A 22660-nucleotide genomic window follows, 5' to 3' on the forward strand; every position below is an offset into this window, starting at 1 on the left:
TGTTCGATAGCAGTTCAGCAAACTTGGAAGAGCTAAGAAGTCCAATCCAGGAGAAAGTAAACGAGATAGAACCAGAGAGATTATAAAAAGTAATGAGTGACTTCCAGTGCTGCAGACAACAGTGCATTCAAAATTATGTAACAAAATTGTAATTACATTCTAGCTATTAAAATATTTTTCACTTTGAAACCTGTTCATTGTTTCTGCTGCATTCTGTATTACAAAACTACTTCTGTTCATAATGAAGACATGGAAAGAATTTTTATCACTCTTAAAATCTGTCAGCCCAGATTTTGATCCACCAACTTCAGATCTAATAGCAAGCTTGCTAATCATTTAAACAGATAATGTCACTACCTGACTATGTCTTCACCTGACATAATTAGGAACATTAAATCCAGACGTTTGAGATGGACAGGGCATGTAGCACATATGGGCGAATCCAGAAATGCATATAGAGTGTTAGTTGGGAGGCCGGAGGGAAAAAGACCTTTAGGGAGGCCGAGACGTAGATGGGAATATAATATTAAAATGGATTTGAGGGAGGTGGGATATGATGATAGAGACTGGATTAATCTTGCTCAGGATACGGACCACTGGCGGGCTTATGTGAGGGCGGTAATGAACCTCCGGGTTCCTTAAAAGCCAGTAAGTAAGTAAGTAAGTAAATTATGTTACTACTTGGATATGTCCCTAAACTTTTGTTTTGGTAAGTGCTGTGTAAAACTTCTGCCATATTGAACATCAAGAGTTCTTGTAACATCACCGCAGTGAGATCTGTTCCTGGCAGAAACTTCAGTACTATCCATTATCACCATTCCGGCTGCAGCGAGACTGAAACACTTGACCACGTACTGGGTTCTGTAAGAAGGGGGAACTACTGCATAACAACAGACACCATCGAGTCTGTACAACAATTGTCAACCTGCTGAGAAACAAGAGGAAGGGAAGTACGTGAGATTCATTGTATGTCTGAAGACAATTCTCTGAGGAGAATGAAAGAACTCAGAAAGCAATGGTCCAATGGTCTTAGACCCTACGATATGCTTTGAGTGAGACACAAATCTGTTACAGCAGACAAATGGTGACAAGCGAGCTAAATATGTACTTTGCCTTCCATACCTCTGTGAAAAAGTAAGGCATTTTGCTTTACAACTGGGGTGTTACAGGCTTACTATTTGGAGCAAGGGGATATTTACCAATATTCACATGTAATATTCTTAAATCTTTTAATATTTCCTTTTATGAGATTCAGAAGATTGTGGTGGAAATTCTGAAGGCCTCTCTTCAAATTCTACGCTATCATTTATATGTAAACACATCAATCCAACCAAAAAGCCAGAAACTAAACACACTAGAACAATATGAAATATACAGACGCACAAAAACACACCCCAATGAAATTCTCAACACATAACTCAATTTCAGAACACACACACTCTTTGACTCCACATTACACCAAACAAATACACCCTCACAGGAAACAAAACAAGAGGCGCCAAGACCAACAACGACCAGTTCTGAAGATGACCCATAATAGGTCGGAACATGTAAACCAGGTACAATAGAATTTAACACAAGAAAGTCATATAATACATATTCTGAAGTGATAATTTTTACTTTAAACTTAGAATGCCACTTGAAGGTCAGAATTTGACTCACTGATCTGCACCCAATTGTATGTTGCAGTATTCAAACTGTCAGAAATAGGAATACTAAGGACTATTTTATGGCTAAATAACTTTCACAAAGTACTCTTTTCACCACATTCTCTCCATTTCTCAATTTATTAATTATGCAATGGATGATAGAAAAGAGACTGATCATATAATAGAAACTCAACTTCAGGTGAAACCATTTAAATGAAGGATCGGACACTTGAGGCAACTCTTCATTATCTAAATCAATGAAATATGTAGAAATATGTCTCTCAATAAGTTCTACATTATTATTATTATTATTATTATTATTATTATTATTATTATTATTATTATTATTGTTATTATTATTATTATTATTGTTATTATTATTATTATCATCATCATCATCAGCGACATCATCGTTGTGGTGTTGTTATCATTGCCACTGTTGTCCTTTTGCGGTTATGCTTCGTCAAATATATATTAGGTACCATATGTCATACTTTTCTGCTATAAGAGGGACTCGACAATGACTTTTTAGTATAAGAAGAGAGATTTGTACTTACTGGTTGTTCTCAATGTATTTTTCAATTTACTTTATTCCTTTTATAAATGTCATTGTCTTGTCTGGATAATAAGTTATTATTATTATTATTATTATTATTATTATTATTATTATTATTATTATTATTATTATTATTATTATTATTAACAGAGACCGAAACTTTGGCAGAATGCCTTTTTAAATGTGTTAAATCTATCTTCATTTTGAAAGCAAATCTTTACGAATTATACCTTTGTGCTTGAAACGTCATAGTTTTATGTTGCCCTTTTGTGCTTTTTTTTAATATAAATGCCTAATTCACAAAATAAATGCTTTTTTCCCTTTATTTGATTATTTATCTATTATTGATTAATTTATTATTAAAAATTGCCTACAGGTATATTTTAATTTATTTCTATAACCGCTACAATGAAAGTGACATCACCGAATGTATATTATTGTCTTTCAGTCAGTTCATATTCTCTTTGTAACAGTGAGTGCTGCCGTGCAAAAAAGTATAACAGTAAGCGTTTTAATTATCGCTTGTGTTTATTTGACAAGGCAACAATGAGTGCAGGTGTAACGTTATTTTTAACAGTTATTTTTCTTTTGGTTTTCATTGCGACGTTGTTGTAGCTAGCTAAATATTTCATATCGCAATATATCAGTACAACCAAACACAAAAATGCACTTTCCAAGACTACTGGGAAGAAGATTTCTTTGCTTCCAATAGTAATTGCAACATCAAGTCGAAAATCTCAATTTGCATTCGACTTATGTGAAGCTTTTCTTGCTGCCGAAATCCCTTTGTGGAAAATGCAAGGTTGTAGGTTTATTGCAAAGTTTTTGTAATTGCCTTTTATTGCGTATTTTAGCTATTTATAATGCCTTGTTGCCTGCCTATTTTAGCTATTTATGATGCCTTTTTGCCTGCCTGTTTTAATGATTCATAATGCTTAAACTTCCGGTCTCTGATTATTATTATTATTATTATTATTATTATTATTATTATTATTATTATTATTATTATTATTATTATTTCTGCTGCTGCAGCATACATATATTGTTTACAATTGTATATGATGGGTAGATAACTCAAGAAATAATTTATTTAGAATTGTTGAATTTATAACTAAGTCTTTTTTTCGTGAACCTATTAGTTATTCGTTAAAAAAATCTGCTGTACTCAGTGAATTACATAGACTATTTGTTATGAATTATGGAACTTCTGTAACATTTCTTCAGTTTTGTTTTTGGTAAGTGCTGCTTGAATCTCTTTGCTTTTCATATTGTGCATTTATTAATTATACAATTATTTGTTTGTTACAGATGGGAGTAGAGGATGGGAAGACCAATTCTCATTTAATGATATAAAAGCTTTTTCATCGAGAACGTCATCACTCCAAGATAATGCAGATAGATCACAAAGAGAAATAGAAATTAACGTCGAACATTTAAATTCTGCCTCTAAATTACTATTTTCTTCCAATAGTGTTACTGATACATTGAACTACTGCTCGTCTTTGGAGTCATTTCTCTGTGTTTCATGTGGCCGTCAATATCGTAGACGAAAGGCACTTACAGCACATATCAAATATGAATGTGGTAAAGCACCACAGTTCCAGTGTCCTTATTGCCCCCACAAGTTTACACAAAATAGCAGCCTCAGAGTGCATATGAAACGTAAACATACAGCATTCTAACATGTTTAAACTAATGTAATATATTAACACGTGATTTATATAGTTATTTTATTATTAATAATGTAGTTATTATGTTGGTTGTGAATGTTAACTATCTTAAGTGAGCAAGTTGCACAAGGGACTATCGATAATAAGATAGTAGTATGTTATTCACAATTCATTATGTTCACTCTTTTGTTATTTATGTAAATAAGAGTAAATAATTACATTCTTGAAATGCTGCAAGAACTTTTTTTAATAATAGATGCAGAGTGAGTCAAACCTAAGGGACTGGTATCATGCCATCTTCCAACATTACAATAGATTGCCAGCTCTCATGGATAACATTTTTGCTATTTAAGATCACTATAGTCTGGCAACTGATCGGTCATGTACTGGTAACTAGTGAGTTACTTATTTAATTTTTTTTTAGTTGGTTATTTAACGATGCTGTATCAACAACGAGGTTATTTAGCACCGATGAGATTGGTGATAGCGAGATGGTATTTGGCGAGATGAGGCCGAGGATTCGCCATAGATTACCTGGAATTCACTTTATGGTTGGGGAAAACCTCGGAAAAAACCCAACCAGGTAATCAGCCCAAGCGGGGATCGAACCCACGCCTGAGTGCAACTTCAGACTGGCAGGCAAGCAGCTTAACCAACTGAACAATGCCAGTGGCCTGTTTGTTGTTCATTTGGCACCACCCAGGGGGCACGTGTGACTTAAGGACAGTCACGGACGCAAACAACATTACCCTCCGAGTTACTTATTTAAGAAGTGAAAAATTTCTTATCTGAATTTCAAAGCAGTTGCTCACAGTCTATATATAGCCAAATCATGAAATTGGCCAAAACATGTCCTTGAAATTTATTGTGCAACTGACTGAAAATTATAGAATTTTACCTACTAAAACAAAGACAACCATCATGTTGTAATTTAATTATTATTTGGACAACTGTAATTAAGTAATAATATGCCTGAATGCAACTCTGTGACGTGTCCCTGACTACATCTTCAAAATCATTTTTTATTGTCATTTAGCAATAAATTAAAAGAGTGAAACACAATATTTGACAGGATTAAATGTTAGCATACCCCTGTCATTTATTAGTTTATTGCAAAAGATAGTTATTGAATTGTTTCTTTAATGCTCTAAATATTATTTAAATCAGTTCCTAATAGTTAATGTCAGTTCTGTGCCATATGCTACAAGCGATACAAGTATCCATTGGATGACAGCAGTAGTCCAGAACAGCTCTTCAGTTGTTTGGTATGAGCCACAATGTAGGACTATGAAGTGAAAGGGTGATTTGTAATTTTTATATTAGAGGAAAAAAAAACGTATGTAACTATTTTCCTGTGAGTACCTTTGTTACTAATCAATTCTGAGATAGTTAAATTCTGTAAAATATGTAAAATGTGTTATGTAGATTTATGTTGACAGTCAGATATGAAGGTGTGTATATTCAACATAATATTAAACCCAGTAAAGAGCATGGGATTTAAGGGATAAAAAATTAAAAATTGTTTTTTTTTTTTTTTTTCAGTTCTGTGACTGACATTTTTGTGGCCGTTATTATATCAATTGTAGAATAAAATAAAATTCTCTTTTAAATAATCGTGACCAGTTATGTAACACTGATCTACACATTAACAATAATGTACAGAAAAAATGAACCAAAATAATAAATACATAGTTTAAAGTATTTGTGAAACATATCTCATTTTGTCCGATTTTATGAATTTTAGCCATATATGTTGCAGCAATGTATGAAGTTCTGTACTTGCTGGTGCTCATCCTCACTAATATTGCCTATTAGCCGTGTTATTTCATCCTTGAGAGTCTCCAGGTATGCAGGTTGTTTTTGTAGGTACACTTTTTATTTGAGGACCCAATAGGTAAAAGACATAGACACAAACAGATAAATCCGGAGACTGGAAAGGTCATAGTCTATTACTTGTTTTATTCTGTCGTTAAAAATTTCATGTAGGACTTCCATTGAATGTGTCAATGTGTGTAGCTACTGTTGCGCTATCTCACTGAAAAATACATAATTTTTTCCTTTCTCCATAAGAAGCTGTGGAAACAGGCAAAAATGTTGTTTGCATAACAATCTGAATTGTTTTGTAGAAAAATATGGGCTGAGCTATTTTTCGTGCATTAACTGTGCACCATATTCCCACTTCTTGATTATGCAGTGCAACTTCATGAGAATAGTGAGGATTTTCATCCCAATACCAAGAGAATTCTGGGTGTTCACATAGCCACTTGAGTGTAACCAAGCTTTGTGGGGGGGGGGGGGGAGAAGAAGAAGCATTGGATCAACGATTCTGTTGTTGATTGAATCTAACATCCAGTGAAAATCCTATGCATGCTACTGGATTACCGGATTCAATTTTTGAAACACCAACACCTTATTAGGATTGAACTTACGAAATCTTAAACTCCTTATACCACAGGACATTGCAAAATATTCAATTCTTGTGCTAGATAACAGGTACTCAACTTATCATTACATGCATATCTTCAAGTGTTTGTTCTGTTGGAACATACTTTGTGCAATGTTTCTTCTTACCGAAAACGGAACCTGTTTCTAGCCACTGACAAAATAATTTAACAACACAATGTTTTAATAATTGTATAGTCTGTAGAAAATGCGCCGAAAATTATGTAAAGAGAACTTGTATGATTTCATTTTCAATACACACTTTTCAATGGCATAAATGCGTTACTGCCCATATTGTGTCTCAAACCATAGTAAAAAATACGTACTTTTCAATACAGTTCAGACAACAGAGTAACTGTGTATAAAGCAAACAAGAGGCTGGAAAAAACTCAACACACTACCTACCACATAACACCCTCCTGACTTGGTAAGAATGCTGGTAATTTAGGTTTGACTCGCTCTACAGTTTTCTACCCAGAACAGTATTTTAATGTCTAATTTTTTTTAACAGTAGTTAATGTAAATGTATCCTTCAGAAGTGGAAATACATTCAGTTATTTTAATTGCTATTATGAAGTGCTGTTATTAACTATTTTAATTTTTCTCTATACGTTTGGAAGAAGAATAAGAAGAGGATTATTGAACTCGACTATTTTGCATGATTATGTAAGGTAAAAAACTGTGAGAAAAGTAACAATTACTTTGTGTAATTGAATACCATTTATTCATGATGAAGTAAAATTATGTATATTTATTTATTTAATACGAATGATTCAGAAGAAGTATATGTTTCTTCATTTATTTCCCGAAATGTATTAGTGAAATCAGAGAACTTACAAATACAAACACTGAAGTTTTATATTTTACGAATATTATTATTAAAACTTTAATAATATTAATAAATCAGTAATGCAGGTAATTTTTTTTAATTTCATTTTTAAGACATATTTGTGGCACCATGAAGAGTAAGGAGATCATTTTGGAATACAGGACTTTTTTTTTAGAAGTATATAATGGTATCTTCACGTACAAGGAAAAGGTTAAGTTGTCTCCAATAGATGTGCCTGAAGTCGCTCAGTTATTTTTTTAAGCCCATGTATTTATTGTTTAACTTTTTAATGGTTTCCTGGGTTTAATATAGAAATTTACATCATCGTTAAGGTATGTGTTGTATCCATTCTTTGTTTCAGGCATAAGTAATTCATGGTCCATTCAAGAAACTTTAGGCAGCGATCCTTCTCCGAGTTGGGTGAATACAACAGGAAGTTTTCACCCTGTTCCTCCTATTTCTGACACTGCATTTGGAAGGCCTGGTCCTTTTCAATGTATGCAGTGTGGTCGTCACTATCGATGGAAGAAAACTCTTGTGGCCCATTTGAGGCATGAGTGTGGTATGGAACCACAGTTTAAGTGTCCTTTTTGTCCGATGCAGACAAAACAAAACAGCAACTTAAAGAACCACATAAGAAACAAGCATCCCAATGCAGCTATGTTTAAAAGGAAAGAGGAGACAATAAGTGTGTTTCAGGTTTAATTTTTTTTTCCTTCCAGGATACAATGTGCATTATTTTAATGGTTTCTGATAAAACTAAGACAGATGTATATTACAGTACTGTGTTGGAACATTTTAAGGGTTTATTACTCTGTATTTAATTAAGAGCGAAGCATCCCTCTACAAACTATGTTTTCTGTGTAGTAACTGTCATCATAAAGATGCCTGCTTGGTAAAGTGTAGATCATTAGACTGGTCTCGATTGTCTATTGTCCATTACTATAGATGCAAAGATTACAATGAATGTTTTATGATGGTGATTTTCTCATTTTATACAGAAACCATACAACTGTTATTTGGAACATTAAAATTTGGATACACTCTGAACTGTTTATTTGTAATTTTCTGTAAGGCACCTTGGTAACCCAATTGGCAGAGTGCTGGCTTACGATGACTACAGACCCAGGTTCGAATCCTGGTGATGGTGGAATTGTATTTGTATTGGACAAAGCCAAGGTTCCTGGGGGAAGGTTCTCTGGGTTCTCCTGTTTCCATAATTCCATTGTCACTCTCCATTTCAATATCCATCATAATCTCAATACTATCTACCCAAAACTGTGCAGCGTGCTTTAGTATTGTGACTGACATGCAGATGATATCTGTCTGAGGAGGCATATTACGCTCTCAAAGGGCACTCTAGTTGGTCTTTACATCAGAGGATGTGCCTACGTAGTTGAATTGATGTGTAGCTGAGTCACAATATCTACCAAGAAAGCAACATTTCGGACTTTACAATAATTAAATATAAGGAGTGGTAAGGCACAATAAGCCTTTTTGAGGCTGTGGTGCTATCCTTCAGGCCCCTCCACCATATTTACTTATGTAAAATACCTATTATTATTATTATTATTATTATTATTATTATTATTATTATTGTTATTATTATTATTATTATTATTATTATTATTATTATTATTATTATTATTATTATTATTATTATTATTATTATTATTATTTCAACATAATATACAATTGTAACTGTCAGTGATTCCGTGTGTTACGTCAAATAAATTATATTCTGTGTTATGATTATAACTTTTTATTATAAACCCATATATAATGATGCTGTCAACCAGGAGCGTATGCAGTGTGGGGAGGGGGTGTTACCGCGTTTGAATCCCCCCTTGAACTTAAAAAAAAAAATTACATACATTTCAATATACGGTATTTGATTGTTTCCATGGATTTTCCTGTTATGTAAAGTAAAATGTCTTACCTAACATATACAAAAAAATATATATATATATATATATACATACATGATTGTTGTGTAAGTGTAATAATGATACAGTGAAACCTGTTCAAGTCGGAAGTGACATGGTCCTAATTTTTTTTCCGTTGTGGACAGGTTTCCGTATTATTCAGGTGAGACATTAAAATGGAATATTTTGTCATTCATATACATGAAAAACAAAATGGCATGCCGCAAACTGCAAGAAGTACAAAATATTCCATTTAACACTCATCACATTAAATCAGCTTTCTGTCGCTTATTACGTTGGTGAATCATCTTGATTAAAATCTCATTTTCTGTATAAATATTATCGTAACTCACTCATTAGTCATTATACATTACTAAAGTTTACTAATTTCATTCTATTTAATATCTAACACTATACTCTAATACTGTATGGTACTGCATATCACTGCACATTATTAATTAATTGTTCTAGGAGCCATCTATTAGAAGCCTTGAATTCTGGTTTATTTAATTTCTTTCCCAGTTCAATAGCTTGCTTTGCAGAATAGATCCAGAAATTGGCTTGTTCTTTGAAAGGTCATGAAGAACTCACTCCCACAACAGTTCATTTATTTTCACATAAACAGTTGCTTTCTGGTTCCTTTTGTGTCACCAATATTGGCCGCACACCACTCACTCATTATGATCTTTAAAGTGTCACACCTGAGTTTTCCACAACTGTACTTCAATATTATTTCACATAGACTTTGTTTCTAATTTTCCTTTATCTCGATAACTTTAACTTCATCACTTAATGTTAATGCCACATTTTATGCAACTTTTTTTTTTTTTTACCTGGAAATCACTACACTTGCGCTCTGTTTAGCTACGACAGTATACGAGTGTGAAGCATTGAAAATCTTTGAAGGGACTCGTCTGCCTAGTCAACAGGGTAATAAAATTTATGACTGACAGGCCAATACACCCTCGTACCCTCTATAATTTTGCAAAGAAAACTTGTTTTTATCTTAGTGACCTACATATTTCGTATATTCCTTGAAGTTACACGCTGTTTCAAAATATAGTTACAAAATATAGTGTGTCCAAAATATTGTTTCCGTTTTGAACAGTAGCAGACAGTTTCCATTTCCGCGTTGGACAGTTTCCATTTTATTCAGGAAAAATTACACATAATACATACAAATTTCACCGGGACCAATAAATTGTTCCGAAATAGACAGGATTCCAGATTATTCAGGCTCCGATTTGAACAGGTTTCACTGTACAAGCATTTTTTATTATACAAAATTAAACACAAGTTAAAATTTGTTAAAAATTGGATGACTGTGAAAAAATTACGTTTCAAAGATTTTATACCGGTAAGGATATTCATGAATATGGTCTATAATAATAATAATAATAATAATAATAATAATAATAATAATAATAATAATAATAATACACAGAATTTAAAATACAGATAATGTAAATTGTAAACAATTTTAATAATGACTCTACCTTACTTACTTACTTACAAATGGCTTTTAAGGAACCCGAAGGTTCATTGCCGCCCTCACATAAGCCCGCCAGCGGTCCCTATCCTGTGCAAGATTAATCCAGTCTCTATCATCATACCCCACCTCCCTCAAATCCATTTTAATATTATCCTCCCATCTACGTCTCGGCCTCCCTAAAGGTCTTTTTCCCTCTGGTCTCCCAACTAACACTCTATATGCATTTCTGGATTCGCCCATACGTGCTACATGCCCTGCCCATCTCAAACGTCTGGATTTAATGTTCCTAATTATGTCAGGTGAAGAATACAATGCGTGCAGTTCTGTGTTGTGTAACTTTCTCCATTCTCCTGTAACTTCATCCCGCTTAGCCCCAAATATTTTCCTTAGCACCTTATTCTCAAACACCCTGAACCTATGTTCCTCTCTCAGAGTGAGAGTCCAAGTTTCACAACCATACAGAAGAACCGGTAATATAACTGTTTTATAAATTCTAACTTTCAGATTTTTGGACAGCAGACTGGATGATAAGAGCTTCTCAACCGAATAATAACACGCATTTCCCATATTTATTCTGCGTTTAATTTCCTCCCGAGTGTCATTTATATTTGTTACTGTTGCTCCAAGATATTTGAATTTTTCCACCTCTTCGAAGGATAAATCTCCAATTTTTATATTTCCATTTCGTACAATATTCTGGTCATGAGACATAATCATATACTTTGTCTTTTCGGGATTTACTTCCAAACCGATCGCTCTACTTGCTTCAAGTAAAATTTCCGTGTTTTCCCTAATCGTTTGTGTATAATGACTCTACCTCCTTGACAAAATTCTCTGTCTGCCACTGCTGTCAACAAACATAACCGAATATCTTTCCCTCTATCTATTGTTCTCACACATTTGTTTTCTTTGTTTTAAGTTAATTGTGTATTAATTTATGTTTATTTTTAATTTAGAGATAAGATAATAACTGCCTCCCATTGGAGGTAGCCCAGAAGGACTCAGTATACTCTCCTACATGAATTTTACAATATTAAATGTTTACATAAATTTTGTAATTTACTGGGCTAATATAAAATTATAAATATTTTATTAATTATAGTACCGGGTACCTATTTACTTGTACTTCACATCGTTCAGAAATTGTCAGATACAGACTTTTATTGCCATACCTCTTTTCATAACTTGCCAATGTGGATGAAAGGCTATATATTATTACACTCATTAAAGTTCGTATAATTACGTTCTTAATAATAATAATAATAATAATAATAATAATAATAATAATAATACAAAGAAAATATAATTGATTTGTTGTTTATTTATTTGTGTATGTACTATATGTGTGACTTATGTTACATATAGGCCTATCTAGAATAATACACGCAAAATTATAAAATTATTACGTTAAGACTACTTTTTGGGTTCACAGAAGCATCAACATACGAGAAAAATTAATATGTGAAACACATAGTGGAATGTAGGCCTATAGATATACCAGCACAATGTATTCCAACATGTTAGCAAGATGATCAACTCAAAATAGCTCTCTCTACACTATAGACCTACGATAGATTGTGGAAGAACCAAAAGGAGATAGAGGGAAGAGGAAGATTTTACTTTTATGGAATAGCACTAAGTTATTCTAAAGCATTTTGACAGTGTCGATGATGATTATAATCATTATAATGACGACGATGATTATAATGATGACCATAATGATGAAAATGATTATGTGAACATTGTGTGTACGCTATGTGATTGAAATTATTTCGATGGAGGAAGTGCATTATTTTGAAATACTGGTACGGTACTGGTACATCAGCAGCAAAGCAAGTTGCAGAGTGTAGTGATATTTACGAGTGTAACTTAAAATACAGATATTAAACATAACTTATTGTTATATCAAAACAAAATGTTAAAGTGTTTAGCATACAGATGTTAATTTTGCTGGGTGAGGATAACAAAAGTTGAAACAATTATAATTATCTCATTAGTATTTGCTAAAGATATAAGAGCTGAAAAAATTTATATGTACCAGTAACAAATACAGCAAATTAAAACTAAATAACATAAGTTGCCTGTAAAATAAAGGATGTTTAATATTATTAACTACAATGATAACAATGCTACATTCTTGTGTAATTGCAGTCTTTATAAAAATATGTAGGCCTTATGCATGTTATCTAAATTTCGTTTTGGTTTTATACGTAAAATTAGGCTAAACATAAATAATGTAAGTTCTTACCATTTTGAGTTATTTAGTAATGTTATATAGTGTTAGTTATTGATACGTGTTTTTGTGATCTACTGTAAACATTTATTTCACACACTATAACATATTAGAGCATTCTTTCCTTGACAGTGTTATATATTAATACTGCAATATTTCACTTCATTTGACATTGCAGCTAATTCTCGTCTTTTATTGAGAAAATACCACCATAGTGTTCTTATTACTATTATTTTAATTTTGTATTATTTGTAATAAATTGTGTCTTACATTATTTTGTTATATAGATTATAACTGTATTATTTCATAGAATATTTTGTATACCGGTAGCAGCTAACTTTTACTGTTTGGTTCTCCTATAAACCAGAATAGTACATTATAATGTCTTTTCTAATAAAGAGCTCTTTTGTTTCAGATGCTTGGCGATATATTCAGACACCTGATGACTTCTCTTCTGTTGGTAGGACAACTGCAGGACGTTATAAAGCTATTGCTATGCATAATAAAGGGTCATCTAATCAAATTTCATTAGATCAAATGATAAATCCTATATATAATGAAGCAAGTTTATCTAAAACTTTATTGGAATGTGAAGATATTACCCTACAGGATTTCTCAAAAGCAGTTGCTGAAACTTCAGATATTCTTAGACATACTGATATCTTAATGGGGCAACAAACTCGTGTATCAACTTCCTCAAGAACATCATGCAAAGAGAAATCATTACAGTCCCGCTCTAGAGGGAGAGGAATGCATCAGTTTCCAGCCTCTGAAGGCCCTGGAGTATTTTCATGCAAAACATGTGGTAAAGTTTATAGGTGGAAGAGAACTTTGTTGTATCATGTTCGATTTGAATGTGGTAAGGAACCTATGTTTCAGTGTCCATATTGTCCTCTTCGGTCTAAACGAAAGGGTAACATTTCTGCTCATATCAAGTACCTACATAGGAAATCTTAAAATTTGTTGTATTGAAGACCAGAATAACAATCATCATTGAGCAATTCTCTTGTAGAACATTTTTGATATGTCTAACTTTTAATTCTGTAATTGTGATTTCATAATGTCTCACGTTGAGTAATATTTGCTGTTCTGTCTTCAAACAGAAGGTATTCCTTAGAAGTTTCTATATTCTCATACTACAGTTTATTATAAAAATGCATCCAAATTAAGCTATACAGTTGTTACCAGTGTTTTCATGGAATTGTAAGTAGCCTTCAAGTAATTGTCCTGTGTGAAATATACCGTTACCATTTTCTTGTAGAAGCTGAATTATATTTTAAAGGTGTCCTTAATAATGTACATGAAGTGAAAAGATGTAACAGCCCTTTTGGTTCTACAAATTTATATGTAGGCCCTAATATGTTTGAAGAATGGAATAATTGTAACATGATACTTCAATAATGTAGTATGCAGACAAAAAATAAATAATGAATAAAATTCGTTTTTAATTCCTAGGCAAAATAATTTCAATAAAATCTATGTCTCGCTTTAGTGTTTTTTTTTTTCTTTTAATTTTATTCAATAAATGTTCAGTATTTATTGCTTAGGCATTTCTCCTATATTTGTAATATTGCTGTATGCAGCATTAAACAACAAACATTCTTTCTGGTAAATATGGTGCCAGCTAACTCATTATCACCATATTAACTCATTGTTTCTGAACATGAACAACCTGTGCATCTGAAAAAGGAACTTCAAATATAAGAAATTGCAATTGTAAGATGGACATGAGAATAACATTTTTGTGCCGCCATAAATAATGCTTGAAAAATGTGCTGACTGTGAAAAGTGTACTGAAAATTTGTTTTTTTTTTTACACTAGCATTATAAACAATCTTTATCGTTAATAAAAATCAATAAACAATATGCCATATTATTGTTACATTGCTGTAAAATATTACCATGCCAACTAAAACGTAATGACTTCTATTATGACGGCATAAGTTGTGTCATAAATTAATGTTATGAAATGATTTTCTGTTCAATAATATTTAATACATCATTGTTGCTATAGCAACCCATTCTTCATAGACCATGATATCAAACTACCCATTATTACAAATTTGTTATGTTATTCCTTTATTAATTGTTTTGTAATGCTGACGTACAAAAAATTGCATAATATGAAACACGTTTATAATTTTATAAAGTTACTGCATTCATCAAAATTAGAGAACTCACTTTGCTTGTTTCATAAACATTCACTTATTTTGTAAACGTAGACTCATGTTATAAATAGTATCATAATATACTGGGTGTTCATTTCAAGGTGTGTCATGACGTCACTGTTGTGAGTCAGCGATTTGAAGCGAGTTTCAGCTTTTATGTTAGAGAAGTTGCCTATTAATCAAGGCGTTCAATCTGAACTTGAGAACGTGTACGGTATAACTTGAATGTCGTAGCAACAGATGGCGGTCTGTAAAGTCTGTGTGCTACCATAACCTCTTTCGAACAGTGTTTTGCGCAGGCAAGTCGTACGCAGGGTATTTGTTATCATCGATTGCATATGGCAACATTCCACAACACAAATCAAAATGCTCCGTGTCCATGTTGACCGTCCAGGTTGATGTCAACAAATACGTAAGTAATCGTCTTAACCCTCTCCCCATATCCCGACAGTAAGAAAAAAAAACTCAGTTCAGTACGTGTTTCCAAACAGTTCACATTCTTGCCACTACTGGTGTTACCGTACGTATCGGTAAGTAATCTTCAGAATGAACGCCGTACTTGCTAGGCAACTTCTCTCGCATTTAGGTAATACGCCTTTGCGGAAGTGTAGGAAGATTGAATTCTCTAGGCTCATCGGATAGCCACATGACGACATACAGCGAGCCATGACACATTTTGAACTGAACACCCAGTACTATTATTATTTTCATTGTATTTAACTCGAAAATGTTTCAATTAGCTAAGCTTTTATCTTATTTATGTAATTTATTTTTGAGTGACAAGACTTTTCATTACTATGAATTTATTTATTTATTTTGTAAATGGCTAGTACATGACCAATGGAATCATTGACTACAAACAAACAACAAAAACAGTAATAGAAAAATTGAATCTAACACATCTTCATCCTGGCTTCCCAGTAACAGTCAACTTCGAAGGAGGAGTGGATGACGGTCCATCTCTACATTAAGACTGCAGAGCATACGGTTTGGGGATTGCATTATCCCAATGCGATTTAGATGTTTGCCCAGCATATCATGTCTGGTAGAAAGGCGGAATACAAGTATGGCGACTGCTGATCTTCTAGGACCATCAAGAGAGTTTAATGTTTTGTTTCCCCACTGGTGTTGAGATGATGCATCATTTAGTTCTTGAAACTGAATTAAATGCCTGAATACAGCAATGTTTCCTACAGTGGTTATACAGAGAGGTTATTTCTTTGCTGTCTCTGCCAACAGTTTCTGCAAAGCTGGTCAGCCAAGCAAATTCCCAAAATTACACATGAAGTTCATAAATTGATTCTATCACTTTCAAATACTGTTTTTATTTTTATGCTCAGATGGGACAGACCATGGTCTTTAGTGCTTACTGATCCAATTGAGAGGGTGTACTGTGACTAAAGTACTTATGTGCGGTACTGTTTGCAGCTCTGCATATATCACAAAGATAATATTCAGGCAGTTCTTTAGCAGTCATGAAATTGAAAGACCAATTGTGGCTAAAGAATCAGGTCTTGCTGTAGGCATCCTGATATTACTCACTGTCCCCTGGCTGAGAGCATTAAAAAATAGTACCTAGTTGCTTCTTTTTATCTGCCATATATTTTGACGAGATGAAATGTTATGGATGAGGCAAAATGTGGGCTAAAATGTGAAATGTTAGTGGAATAAAGTTTGTAAAATTGAGGGAAACAGGTGAATCCGGAAAATCTCTTATTCTCTATTGCCAACCACAAGTATCACCATAGTCAGTGCTTTGGATTGAATTCTGGTTCGCAAAACAAAGCTCGAACTGTAGCACCAAGCTACCAGCATCGTATACAAGTACTGATTTTTAGTTTCTCCAACACGGTAGGATTGCTCTTGTAAACCCTGTCTTTTGGTTTTCTTAACTAATAATCACATGGGCAGAGTAGGCAGATTAGAGTAGTGTAATTGCTTGGTAGTCCGAACCAATTCTATCTTCAAACACCGTTTTGCCTTTGCATTTTCTAGTTGGTAGTTGCTCAGAAGCAAAAGTCTCTAATATTAAGGAAAGCTTGAAAAGAAGATGTAAAGGAATGTGACATAAACCATATAATCAGAAATTCTGTTTTGGAGTGAATACTATTTGTGTCATGTGTTTTCATTCTTACAAATGGAAAATATTCTAGAATTAGATGCAAATAAAATAATGAAATTGACACTGAAGGTATTGTGCAGGAACAAAAATAATATAATCAAATTGTATTCCATGATCTGGTGTAGATGCCTAGAACATCGTGAGAATGTAGAAATTTTCTACAAAGTAGTGTGTAGATTTTGCTTTCATTAGGAATAGACTGATATCTAGTCTATTTTAAGACAAAGCTGAAATACCTTTTAAAAAAATACCAGAATAGAGTCAAGTAAATTTAGCTATTTTTTGTAATGATCCGAACTGGAAGAATGCCATTCTTGCTCTTCCTCCCATTCCTTTTTATTCATCTGAAGGCGAGGGTAGAGTCAATCATTGAAATGTTGTAAAATATTATTCATCGTCAGCAATGGGAAAAGTTCATGCTATAGCCTAAACACAACTAAAATAAAATGAACGAATATATTTTCTTTACAAAATCCATTATTAATCGGATAATTATGCAACTAAATCAAACAATATTCTTCTATAAAAATTCACATTAAGAAAAGAAGATATTAATTTATTTAATTTAAAAAAAATGTGAGTGAACCATGTAGGGCACAATTTGGACAATATCTATATGGGAGACAAAATTTGAAGTTGGGCAAGAGTTACACGTGTTAAAATTAATACACGCCTTAAAATTGTAGTTCTGTATACTATCTGACATCAGAACAACTTTTCTTGTTTTCTTTGTCGTGATTATCGATGTTTTGTTGCGTGATTTTGGATATTGATAGAGTTAAAACTACAAGGAAACATCAGAGATGCGTTTTTCTTGCTCTTATTGAATTTCATAACTGACAAGAACTCGCATATATATAAATCTAAACAATTGTAATTCTTCTCATTGCCCAGTTGCATTCTACCAGAATTTCGATGAGTTCAGACTGCTTGTCCACTTGTAAGAGTGCTGTTTGTAGATGGTTGTTCTAATGTGTGCTGATGTGTATTGTAAAAAGTATTATTATTATTATTATTATTATTATTATTATTATTATTATTATACTACTACTACTATTAGTATCACAAAATAAATAAACACTTTAACAAATTAACACACGTAATATAGTTTCATTCATTCATAATAATCATAATCATTTATTGCATCCACTGATCATATACATGATATGGGACATGTCATGTTTACAAACTAATAATTACATAATACACATAAAAGTAGTAACTGAAATTAAAATCAACACAAATACAAATATACAAAACTTGGAACTTAATTATAGAAAACTACAGATGAGGTCGATTTCGGCTATAAGGCCCGTTTGCTGTATGTGTTCTCTCCAAGGACAGGTCTTTCTTTACAAACCCAGCATTCTCCAATCTTTTCTATTTTCTGCCTTCCTCTTAGTCTCTGCATACGATCCATGTACATCTTAGTGTGTAATACAGTTTAATGATATCTAAATACGTTTGTGTGTCATATTTAGTCTCGTACCATACTCTGTTTATAGGGACCATATTTTTTGGTAATAGCTATACACTCGAAATTTTTCATAATTACTTTCTTTATTACATTACCAAAATACCATATTTAAACAAAACAAAGTAGCAAAATAACGCGAAATTTTAGTCATTGTGCCGAATATGCCAATAACCACAAAATATATCCCCTCTTTCGTAAAAACTACGAAATATGATCCCCCAAATTTGATTGAATATTGTTTTTACAATATATTTGTCATTTTTGTTTCAGTCAATTTGTCAATTGCTTGGTAACACCAATATTTATGTTTTTTTTTCTCTCTATGGCTATCAAAAAAAGAACAGTTTGTGTAGTAGACAGCAGTAAATATTGTAGAATGTTGTATGTTATCCACCAGAGGCAATATTTTGATGTGAAGAGGTTTTGGGGGACTAGTAGAGGACCACAATAAATTTGGTGTGAATTGTTTGCAGGAAGTATGGTTCTCAACATCATTCTAATGTGGACAGTGAGAAGGCTTTTCTGCATACACGAAAATACTCACTGTCGTGGACAATGTAGAAACCATACCTGTACTTTGTTTATATTTTGGTGATGCTGTTATGTGATTTATGCAAAAACAAAAAAGTAACAGATTGTTTTATTTTACGAATTACCCACCGAAATGACAATTTATTTTAGGAAATACCGACCGAAATAGTGGCATAGTGGCAGGTTTAACACCGAAATCATTATCTTATTTCACCAAAAAAATACGGTCCCTATCTATTTAATATATCACATTGTTTAGCAGTGTATATCACTAGCTTGTAGTTAATATTCATAATATTATTTGTATTATTAATTTTTTTATGTCTTGCAGTTGCAACAGAATTAATATAACTTACTTTGTAGGTAAGAATAATTTACCTCTGAAAGATTGTATGGAATGAAATAAAATGGTGACATGAATGAAGTTAAAGTTGTAAATAGGTATGTGTTAAATAAATCGATTTTAAAATATCAACATATTTCATATTAATATTCGAAAATGCTATTCTTTCTCCTTTCCCACAAGGAATATAAGTTAATTTACAACATATAATGCTACCACTTACAGAATAACACTTCCGAGTTTGATTCCTGGTTGGAGCAAATTACTTGGTTGAGGTTTTTTCCGGGGTTTTCCTTCAACCCAATATGAACAAATGCAGGATAACTATTGGTGCTGGACCCTGGACTCATTGCACCAGCATTATCACCTTCATATCATTGAGACGCTAAATAACCTAAGATGTTGATAAAGCATCGTAAAATAACCTGCTAATAGAAAAAGACTTGATGCCATGTGTTGTGCCTAAAGATTTGAAGGGTTCAGAGCCATAGTGGGCCAAGTGCCATTTATTAAAAATGGATAAAGCAAGGGTTAAAGTTAAGTGAATATCACAGTTTAATGAAGATTGACATATCATTTAGTTTGGATGTGCATACTTTATGTTACTTGCTATATGTTTCCATTGAATTATGGTAATAACTTCATTTTAACCCTTGTTTTGTACTGTTTTAGTAAATGGTGCTTGGCTCACTATGGTTCTGAACCCTTCATTTGACACTGTGCGCTAGGAGTTAAATAATTGAATGCATATGAAGTAGAATAAAATTATACTTTTATAGCCTCAGTGCTATGGAAACGTGACATGCTCCAGTTGCATGATGTCTAGGGAAAGAACTCTCCAACACTCATTTGATGGCAGTCTGAGTTAGCCACACAATTTTAGATGTAAGTTATGGCAAAGAGAAAAAATTATTCAGCTGTGTTTGAAACTTACAGTGTGGCCTTTGAGTTCGTAGCAAGTTTATACATTATAGGAATCACTGGACATCAAAATAGTAGGTATATATATATATATATATATATATATATATATATATATAATAGATGTTCAAATTGAACTTCCACATTATTTTCCAATATTAACAGTGAAATAGAATGAATATGAAAGTAAAAAAAAAATGCATTATCATTTTAACAGTACTGATATGTATTGACATTTTATTTCTATGTAGGTAAAAAGATATAGTATGAAGTTCTATGAATTACAGAATTTATTTTCAAGCTGCTGGTGCTTATTGGTTTACATCACATCATGTATAAGGTATGAACAGTATTATTATTTTACACAAGTGTATTTAAATTGTGTTCAACATTGTTTCATTATTTATTCTTTTGTTCCAGTCAATGAAATCTGGAATACATATGCAGATCCATTTGATTCATCCATGAATGTGTTGGAGAAGGGAGTTCATTATGTAACAGAAAATCAGTTAAACCAAATGGACCATGATGAAATTGTTTTTCATGTAGATGATATTGGGGTGAGTAGCGATGAAATTTCTTCTTATTTATGAAGTATCAAATAAATATAAATACTTAATTTTTTTTTTAATCAGAGAATACAAAACAGGCCATCGACATAGCTCAGGTGGTAGAGTGTTTGCCTGTTGATCTGGAGCTCTGCTCGGCATGTGTTCGATTCCCTGCTTGGGTATTTTCCGGCGTTTTCCTCAACTGTGAGATGAATGTCAGGTAATCACATGTCAAATCCTTAGACTCATCTCACTAAATATCATCTCGCTATCACCAACTCCAGTGACATTAAATAACTTAATAGTTTATACAGCATTGTTAAGTAACTAATTAAAAAATGCATAGATCTGCACAAAACATTTGTGCATACACTAGTCAAGGATAAATTTCATGTATTGATATATCTGAATGCATGAATAGGCCTACAGAATTCAAAACTTCTGCCTGAAAAGTAGACGTTCACAATATCACCTGACATATATGTAACACCTCAGGTAATTCCGGACTTCCATTTTATATATACAGGCACACACACGCGCACGCGCGCACACACACACACACACACACACACACAAGTATTACGTGATTCATTGCCATGCTATAGATGTAACATCATTAGACAGTACAACAACTTTCCCTGAGTTAGACACAATGAATCAGTCTTTCCTGCTCTTAGTTTTTTCATTCCTACCAATTGCTTGTTCTTCATCCATTATAAAAAAATGTACTATAACATCTATTCTTACTGAAAAATTATATATGAAGAAATCTTACGTGGGGTGGCTAACACATCATGCTGTTCACCTGTACTTAGAATGCATATTGCACTAAAAAATTCACTTGTTATTTTTGCACTTGACTTGAATGTAGCCAATAGCACTTTCCCCATAACTTTTCTACGAACACTGTTAGAAGAAAATACAGGGCAATTCACGAGGATTTACCGCCACTTTCGGAGCATATTGCTGAAAACATTTTGAGCAAAAATTGTCATATAAACATGAGTCCTATTCTCATTTTTTCAGACTTACACTAATTTGAAGTTGTTAAAAAATATATTTTTTTTAGTTTTGAGGGTAAAGGAATATTACAATTGGAGAATGAACTATTCAGAAGTATAATTCAATTGGCTAGTATACTGAAGCTAAAATTGTATTGTTAATTCCATAGTGGCTTCATACAGAAATTTCTTTTAATTTTTAAAACAAAATTACATTTTTCTTTCGCACTTATCACAACAATTGTTACAAATCACGTTATTCTTGTAAACTCTTTAAGATCGTACATTAGGAAGCAAAATTGAACTGTATAGAATCAAGTTGTTAGAAGTCGTGTGATCTGTAACAATTGTTGTGATAAGTGTGTAAGAATAATGTAATTTTTAGTTAAAAATTGGAAAAAAAAATCTGTACAAAGCAACTAAGGAATTAAGAACACATTTTTAGCTTCAGAATTCTAGCTATTTAAATAAAGTACACTTCTGAATAGTTCATTCTCTATTTGTAACTTTCTTTTACCCTTAAAACTAAAGCAAAAAGGTATTTTTTAACAACTTCAAATTAATGTAACTCAGAAAATATTGAGAATAGAACCCATGGTCATATGACAGTTTTTACTCAAAATGTCTTCAGAAAGTGGCGGTAACTCCTCATGAAACACCCTCTATAATATTGTATGAATAACCAAAATTAATGGTTCATAAAAAGCCCATCCCAGAGTTTTGGGACTAAACTTTTGGCAGATACAAAGC

The 22660-nt window shown here is 32.6% G+C and overlaps 1 protein-coding gene across 20 annotated transcripts in view; it reads left to right on the forward strand.

Moving 5' to 3' along the window:
• Nucleotides 1-22660, forward strand: part of LOC138713728 (longitudinals lacking protein, isoforms H/M/V-like) — a 614547-nt gene that overhangs the window by 378752 nt on the left and 213135 nt on the right. The window contains exon 5 of one of the 20 annotated variants that reach the window (XM_069846048.1): nt 13212-19083. The exons of 17 other annotated variants lie outside the window; for them this stretch is intronic. In XM_069846048.1, coding sequence (XP_069702149.1) covers nt 13212-13753 — 542 coding nt within the window. In that variant the 3' untranslated portion in view covers nt 13754-19083. Of the gene's footprint in view, nt 1-3513; nt 3903-7507; nt 7867-13211; nt 19084-22660 lie in introns of those variants that run through there. 2 more of the 20 variants (XM_069846071.1, XM_069846063.1) reach the window with 2 other exon arrangements.

The sequence above is a fragment of the Periplaneta americana genome, chromosome 14 (genome assembly GCF_040183065.1).
Source record: "Periplaneta americana isolate PAMFEO1 chromosome 14, P.americana_PAMFEO1_priV1, whole genome shotgun sequence".
Taxonomy (NCBI): domain Eukaryota; kingdom Metazoa; phylum Arthropoda; class Insecta; order Blattodea; family Blattidae; genus Periplaneta; species Periplaneta americana.